Source organism: Apium graveolens, chromosome 3, assembly GCF_009905375.1.
Source record: "Apium graveolens cultivar Ventura chromosome 3, ASM990537v1, whole genome shotgun sequence".
NCBI lineage: Eukaryota > Viridiplantae > Streptophyta > Magnoliopsida > Apiales > Apiaceae > Apium > Apium graveolens.
Window position 1 is genome coordinate 278,542,028 of NC_133649.1, and position 9,339 is coordinate 278,551,366.

Sequence of the window (9,339 nt, forward strand, 5' to 3'; positions counted from 1 at the left end):
TGATTGATTCAAGGTGCAGCATTGAAGACTGGAACTGCTTAATGAAGATATCGGCGAATTGCTCTCATGAGTCTATGGTGACGTGGCCCCTAATTTAGAGAACCACTGCTGAGCACTACCCCGAAGAGAGGCCGCGAACAACCTGCACCTGGCCTCGAGTGAGACCTGATATACTTCCATTTCAGTGTTGAAGCGGATCAAGTATGCAGCTGGGTCAGTGTCCCATTTGAATGTCAAATCTGGATTAGTTCTAAATCCCGGGGGCAAAAGAGCGATCCTGATTGTTAGATATATTTGATAATGTCATGACTAATATGTTTTATGTTTAGCTTTCAGATCTTGTGTGAACATGATAGATCAGTACTTAACTGTTGATCAGTACTTATACTGGAAGTCAGGACTTAAGGATATCAGTACTTATATTATCAGGAGATAATCATCAGAAGATAGATATCAGAACTTAAGTGCTGGAGGACAATCAGATAAGGACAGTAGCTGATTAAAGGAAAGAAGATCGAGATAAACATAAGAAGAGATATGCATGAAGAAGGAATTCCGTGAAGAATGGAATACTTGGAATAGAAGATATCTGATTGATATATTTTAGGAAGCAGAATTATATTCCATATCAATTAGCGATTATCTTGTAACTGTGTAGTATATAAACACAGGCATAGGGTTTACACTATAAGTGTTATCATTATCGAAGTTATTATTCTATATAACCCTAGCAGCTCTCGTGATATTTGTTCATCACTGAGAGGTAACAGTTCCATACTGTAACAGAGTTTATTGTTTCAATAAAGTTTGTTTTCTGTTACTTAAGTTCTTTAAGTTCGATTTGAGTGTACTATACACTGTATTCACCCCCTCTACAGTGTGTGTGTGTGACCTAACACTGATTTCTTGAGTAAAAGGAGAGAACGTCCCCATTGTATTAATGACATTTTTATCCGCATCCATCTTATCCATGAGCTTCTTTAGCTCCTCAATCTTCAAATCTGCGATCCTTACATTAGGGGGAGCCTTGTTGGGAGGCTTAGCAGTTGCACTGGAATGCCCTTCCTCATTGTGTACAGACCCTCTTTTCTTGGGCACGGACCGTTCCGGGTCATGTTGGGAGGACCGCGCACCTTCTCGATGAGAGGGGGGTCGCTCTGAACCATGGCCGTGACTCGGGGGTCCTCTTTTCTGCCTTTCAGCCTTCATTTTTTCCAGTTTGAGCCTCAAATCATTTTCAGTGAGCTGTACACCAATCTTATTAAATACACTGGTTGGCCTAAGCTCAGATGAGGCTTGGCCTTGTGACTCATTTCCTTTCTTTTTTTCATCCCCATCTGTCTCATGGGTCTCGCCTTCAGCCTCCTCATTGAAATCGTCAATTAACTTTTTCTTTGTGCTACCACCTTTAGCACCCTTTGCAAACTTCCTTCCTCTCTTCTTCTTCTTTTTGAGGCCGCTACGACTCTGCTCCACTTTTCCCACTCGCTTACCCATGTCCTCCAATTGCGCTCCTATTCTTTCCAAATAGGAGAGGACCTCTTCATTTCCTGGAGAGGGAGTGATGGGTGTCTCTCCGCCTGTTGACTTTGGGTCCTCCAAGTCATTTGGACCCTTAGAGGAACCGATAGGTGGAGGCCCTGAGATTATCAAGGTCTTCTTAGTAGGAATTTTCACGTTGAGAGTCTTTTTGCCGAGGGGGCGTTCAAGACTCTTTGGTGGATGACCTTCGGGCGACTCAATCTCCACCTCCTGGTTCATGCCCTTGCGATGTTTGAAATTAGTCATCTTTCTCCCAATTGATGACAGAGCCCCTCCTTCTAGCGCCAAATGTCGTTGGAGGAATTTCGTAACAACACGAAATCGGAGGTCGCTGAAATATTAGAGCGTAATTCGTATGAATGTGGTTATTTTTCGGGAATTAGGGTTTATAAAAAATAGGGTGGCTGGACTTGGGAGATGTCTCGATTTGTCTCATTGTATCGGATCCCTTTGCCAAGATGCCTGCGTACCAATTTATATTGGATCAAGCATACGCAGTTCTGTGAAATTCGGACCTATTCCTGAGAGACTTTAGGGATAAGTTTCGTTAATGTGCTAATTACCGATTTTATATGATTTAATCTTGGCGTTCTGATATCTTCCTTAATTTGAAAGATATCATTTTGAAATATTTTCCGTAATTAATTGATTGTGATTGATTTTTTCCCGTTTCAGGGAGAGGATATTCTTGGGCAATAAGTAACTAATTATTAATCGGAATTAATAATTAATAATATTAGAAAATTTGGAGATAATTAGGATATGCCAAATTGTGGCATAACATTACTTAATAAAATATAGTATTTAGTATTTTTAATATAATTGTCTTTTGAACTACTTCTAAAAATATTTTATTGACTTTAAATTCATGCAGGAGATTATTCTTTTTTAAACAAATGTACATACTACATCATTCAAAAATATTATGAGACCATCTTGAACATGAATTAATATATTTATATATAGATAAATATTATAGCTTTCGAAAATGTAGTATGTAGTAGGGCTGTCAATGGATCGGATTTGGATCAGATCGCCCTTGATCCATATTCTTATCCATTTATTTTTATCGGATTCGGATTTACGATGATTTTTTCGAATATATTCAAGCCGGGACTTAAAAAAGATAGTCATGGAATAATCTTTCCCTCCTGCTATGTTCACAATACATAAGAACTCCACAAATTCAATAGGATAGGCTGTAGGGTAAGTAGATTAACCAACTTGACCTGCTTTATTTTTTGACAGAGGACAATCCCCACTCCAACACAATCAGAATCAAATTATGCTAATGGCTCAGATTATTAACTTCTCCGGAATTTAAAACCTTAACACTAATAGACTGGGTATTAGTTAAGCATATATGTACAATACACATATGAAACACCTATTACTACATGCATAAAAAAATATTTAACATTATATATATATATTCGGATCGAATTATTTACGGATCGGATCTTATGTTTGTAGAGCAACTCCAACAATATCCTTATATAGACTCTTGAGTCAAATTTTGAAGAAATGGAGATAAAATTTTCTTTCCAACAAGCTCCATGTCCCCCTCTATAACATTAGGAGCTTCGAATACTTCCTCACTTTTAGGAGTGAATATCCCCTCAACTATTATTATATTATATTTTTCTTATCAGTTATTTTATATTTATTGAATATAAACTGGGTAGTAAGTGTACGTTTAAAATGAAACGATTAAACTTAATCTATAGAATGCCGTTAGTATGTTTACAAATAAAAAGCTACAAATTAACATATATGTTGAATACTGAGTTGACCAAAATCTTGAATTTTATTTAAATAAACTATATGTACTGCTCTATATTATTACTTAATTCACTACTAACTTACAATTAACTTACTCAATTTAAAAAGATAAAAAAATGCATAACTGAAGTCAGAATGACTTGCAATCATAATATACAATAATGTAAAATTTACATTATTGTTAATATTAAAGTTGATTTTAATAAAAAATATTAATTTTTGAAATTCAACGTATGTATGTATGAAAAATGTTACTTTTTTATTTACACAACTGTTAACAAAATAAGATTAAGTTATATGTATGTGTGTGTTAGCATGCAAATTATTGTATGTTACATCTCTTAGTAAATTATGATAGTTTCAATTATTTATATGCTAAATATCTGATTTATGTAAATCTATAATCATTATTAATATCTAATGAGATAATTGATCACTTAAATAACATGCATTTATAATTATTCAAAAATAAAAATTATATAATAAATAAATTGCTATAATTTATATATGGTATTTACATTATTGCTGACAAACAATCCATATTTATTTTTTACGCAACCGGGTATCAATCATGATTCTAACATAAAAATGAATTATATATTTTTAAGACTTATTATTGCTATTCATGATTTTTTTCAATAATTCGAAAGAAAAATTATATTTATATCGTTATTTAAACCATTTTTAAGGTTCTTTCATTACGACTCTAAAATTTCTTCATATAATAATTTGATAACATTTTATACTATTATTTTAAAATTAAAAATTTTCCGTTCGATAAAGTTTTATAATTATCGGTTGAACTGGTTAATTCCTTCAAATTATTGAACAATATATATTTTTTGTCTTAAATAATATAAAATACATTGAATCAAATGCTAAAATATAGTATAAATATAACTTTTATTTGAATTATTCAAAATATTAAAATAATTCAAAATATTTGTACAATATTATCTTGATTAATGAATATTGTTGATCTAAAAGAATTCTTTTTAAAAGTTAGTTTTTTTAAAGTGAAAATTGAAAAATAAATCGATTTAATATATCATCGTAGTTTTAACAAATCTAGTGAGATCTCATTTCAAATTTCAAATATTCTTAAAATTGGGACAAAACCCAAAAATAATAATGCGTTACAAGTATAAATAATCAATTGACTTGATCCTATAAAGACCTCAAACACATTAATTTATATTAACATAAGATATTAAAAAAAATTATATTATTGGTTAAATATTCTCGCCGAGCTTGTAATTTAAATTTACTAAACGTAGAATGTGACGATATTTTTCGGCCGGGTCATATAGTCAAATTTCGAGTATTTTTTGAACAATGGGTGAAGTTCTAAAATGCATTGACTCGTTATAATTCGAACTTATCTAAATATGTAATACCAATATAGATTATTTATATATAAGCGATTCTATTTTCAATATTTTTTTAAAAATTATATACGTACATTTTAATTACTTTTTATTATAAAAAATATGTTAAAAGTATATGAGATATATTTTCAAACTAAAAAATGATTAATAAATAAGATAATAATTCATTTATGTACTATGCCTAATTTTATATCTCAAATTCAATTCCTTAAAATTAACTGTACAAATATTCAATTAACTATCTTTTCTTGCGGAATTTAAATAAGTATATTTAAAATTAAATAAAATATTCATTTAGCACACTTACATATTATGTGTATGATAAAAAGGATATGTGACAATATGGTGTGGTGGTAAGAGGTTGTCCAGTAGAAGGTTTTAAAACTGAAAAAAACAAAATTACATAAGTACTCGTTAATCTTAAAAAACCCTCAATTTCCTTCTCAATTACTATTAAAAAGTATAAAAACTTAGTTTCCGACTATTCATTTGTTTTATTTATAAGTGTAAAATTTTGTTTCTTTAATTAAATCCACATATTTTTATAGAAAAATGTTATTTTTACCCCGATTTTTTAATTTATATAGAAAAATAGAAGTAGAAAAAATAAAACTACCCTCATATATATTTCTAATTTATATGCTTTGAAGATCAGTTTTATAGATATCCCATTATACATGTACAAATTTAAACCTAAAAGGTATTGTATTTGCATACCTCAATTTTTAGCTATAAAATAATACAAAAATGCAAGCTCAAATTATCATAATCCACCAGTGATGATGGTACATGGTATCTCAAGACAGGATCCTATAAAAAATAAGCGTACCTGAGCAACTCCAACAACAATTCTTATTTTGGACCTCTAAAATATATTAAATTAATGATTTCCTAACATATAGAGGGTCAAAAAGTTATTTCATTCCAATAATATTCTCTATATTGGTTCCTGTATTTCAAAAATAATATATATTGATAATTTGAATTTTGAAATTGTAACGGATATATATTAACAGTTATTTTTCAACGGCTCTACTTTAACGACTATATTCTAATGGTTATATTTTAGCAACTATATTCTAATAGCTAAATTTTAATATTATATATATATATTATATATTTTTTCGAAACCCTAACATATTTTCAAAAAATACTTGAATTCATTCCACGACGTCAAATAATATTCGAATTATCCACGAGTTGATGAATGCAGAAGAAGAAGCTCAAGCCCCACTGACGATGACTAATGTTGCTTATCAATATCTTCAACACCATAGAGAAAATATGAAATCGCATCATGGTGGATCAGTGATGAATCATTGTGTGTCTAATCGAAATAGAGAAGGTCATGCTAGACTTTATCATGATTACATTTCTGATAGAACAACATATCCAGATGAATTTTTTCGTAGAAGATTTTGGATGCGTCAGTCATTACTCCTATGAATTCAAGAAGCAATTACAATTCATGATATTTACTTTACTCAAAGATGTAATGTCGCTGGAATTTGTGGATTATCATCTCTGCACAAATTAATAGTCGTACTTAAAATGCTTGCATATGGAACTCCAGCTGATTCTATTGATGATTATGTAAGAATTGGAGAAAGCACAACAATTGGGAGTTTGAGAATATTTGTTAAAGCAGTTGTCGTAATATTTTGTGAAAATTATTTGAGACGACCAACAAATGAAGATGAGGCTAAATTGTTGGAGGAGAACAAACGTACCGACTTTCCTGTAATGTTAGGCAATATCGATTGTATGCATTGGAAATGGAAAAATTGTCCATCTGCGTGGCTAGGTATGTTTACTGGTCATATTCGTGAACCCACTATTATCTTATAAGTAATGGCTTCAAAAGACCTTTGGACTTGACATGCATTTTTTGGATTACCTGGATCGGTAAATGACATTAATGTCTTAGAACGATCCAATTTATCTGAAAAATTAGCAAAAGGTCTTCTTGGACTAGAAGTGGGATGTACTATTAATGGACACGAATTTAATATGGGATATTATCTTACTACTGGTATATATCATTTTTTGACTTACGTTTGTTGAAACTATCACATCCTCTCAAGGAAACAATTTTTTTTTACAGCTGCACAAGAAACTGCTAGAATAGATGTTGAGAGGACATTTGGAGTGTTGCAAGATCGGTTTGCAATGATACACAGACCATCACATTTTTGGGACATTGACACAATGAAAGATATTATGGCAGCTTGTATAATTTTGCACAATATCATTTTTGTAGAAGAAAGGGAGTTGAACTTTTTAAATGAAAAATTATGACTTTGATGAATTTGTACCTTTAATTTCTACCAGGCGCACTCGTACCAAGAATTTCATGAAATTTATACAGGTGCATCAACAAATTTGAGACAAAAAACTAATATTCAATTGCAAAATGATATCGTGAGACATATCTGAGAGATTCACGGGGCAGAGGAATATCATGTGTAGATTAAGACGAAGTGTATTCGACTATTTATATATTTTTATTATTATTGTATTATGATGTACTTTTTATTAAATATTTTTCTCGTTTACTCTTTTATGCCGTGTATTCATGTATCTCAATAAAATCTATTTTGAATATTTTGGATAATTTTTTATGATAAGTAAATTCATAAATATATTTAATTTAAATAAACTAAAATTTGCAAATTTAAAATATAATTAGTCGAAATCATTATAATTACTAATTTATTACAATTAGCGTAAAATAAAAAATATATTACTAAATATTTTTGTTACCCATTGTTAATTTTTATATTACTAATTTAGTACAATTAATGTAAAATAACAAATTTAAAATAAAAATAAAAAAAAACATAAAAATACACACGCACACTACACCACCCCATCTAAATATACATACACTCCTGTATACAAACGCTGGAAGGGAAAAAAATAGTCCGGCAGAAAAAGGAGCATGGGATTGAGAAATAGCAGGAGAAAAAAGAGGGGCAAATGACCTGGCATGAAGTAGGGGAGCAATTTTAGTTACTATAAATCGGGGTTTGGATTTCTCTCGCCTAAATTTTTTAGGAAATGAGAGGATTATTGAAGTGGTTTTTTAGAAGCAAATCCCTAAATTTTGTCACATGGGCGTCCTATGGCTAATGATTCTCACCTTCTGCTTCAGAATTTGAAAATAGAGAGAAGAAAAGAGAAAATATAATTTTAAAATTTTCCCTCTTAAGCGTGCTCCCGAGTTTTTTGGCGAGAAAACAGAAATAATTGGCAGAGAAAATTTCCTATAATTTCTCCCCAAAACTTTCTTCCCAAAAATCGGAAGTTTTAGAATGATTCTCTCATATTATCTTCTTTTATTGGTCAGTTTCCCTCCTTTTTTTTATACAGGGGAGTACACAACTGATTTATTTTCTTTTATTATTTCTCTTCTCTACTCCTCCCATCTTTTCTCTTCTCTCCTATAAAATATCTGGAGCACAGTGTTAGTGCTGTCATGTTCAAAATTTTGAAATTCATTATATATTTTGTTTACGTTAAGTAACCGGTCGTTTTAAAATCTCAAGGCATCAAAAAAAAGCCCGAACATGATCTTATATTTTTTAACACTCTCATTCAATCGTACGATATATTTCGCTACAATTAAGAACAATAAATATAACCAATATCAAAATCAATACCAAAACAAAAAATTAAATTAAATAAATGAGGGTGACAAGACTCAAATCCAAATATTTTCATAAACCAAACTCTAACACCATCTTAAGTAAATAATCGCTTCAAAATTATAAAATATCATGATCGAACATAATCTTATTTTTTTTAAGAATTTAATCCCGATCATCTCCAAATTGCAATTAAGTGCCCGCAAGGTTGACTTATTTGGTTAAAGAAGGAATAACTGTCCTTTTGGTCAGAAATTCGAATCACACGGAAAGAGAATTTATGATTATGCCTCCTAAGCCAGAGCCTGTCGCTTAAATGCGGTTTATCTTGGTTCACGTGATTTGCAGGCTATTGCGCGAGCCCGTAGAGTTTACCTAGTGTGCACGCGAAGGGTAGCGGCTGCGGGCTCTGTTATAAAAATCGGCCGATTTTTCAAAAATCGCCGATAAATCGCTCAAAAATCGGTCAAAAAAATTTGTCCAATTTGACCGATTTGCGATAAATCGCCGATAAATCATCCGATTTTTTAAAAATCGTCCGATAAATCGTAAATCGGTACCCCAACCGAATAGTTCCGATTTCCGAAATTTGTAACACTGCCTGCGGGTTACCTACAATTAAAAAAAAGTAAAAAAAATAAAAAAATTGCAATAAAGTATTCTCTTGACCGTCACCCCAATGCGGCAAAGGCATGTGAGGTGAGTGTACAGCTTCTTTATAACGTGCGGTATTTCGCAATCAACAAAACAAAATCGTTCATAATAATCGCCTCAGTAACCAAACACCAATACTTCCCAGCTGAGCACGGTTGGATAGCTCAAGTGATAAAGGGCTTATCCTCTGTCGTCCCAGATCCTGGGTTCGATCCTGGCTCACCCCGAGAATTGTTGAGAACAGATACTCATTTGTAAGGCTATAAGCCAAAATTAGTCAAAAAAAAAAAATACTTCCCAGCTTGTATTTAATATTAAAATAATCG

At 31.4% G+C, this 9,339-nt stretch overlaps 1 protein-coding gene across 1 annotated transcript; it reads left to right on the forward strand.

Moving 5' to 3' along the window:
- The first annotated feature begins 6,263 nt into the window (after positions 1–6,263).
- LOC141715067 (uncharacterized) lies at positions 6,264–7,010 on the forward strand. The gene is made up of 3 exons (XM_074518552.1): positions 6,264–6,516; positions 6,640–6,744; positions 6,817–7,010. Exons 1-3 carry the CDS (start codon positions 6,264–6,266, stop codon positions 7,008–7,010), a joined length of 552 nt encoding a protein of 183 aa, XP_074374653.1.
- The last annotated feature ends 2,329 nt before the right edge of the window (positions 7,011–9,339 follow it).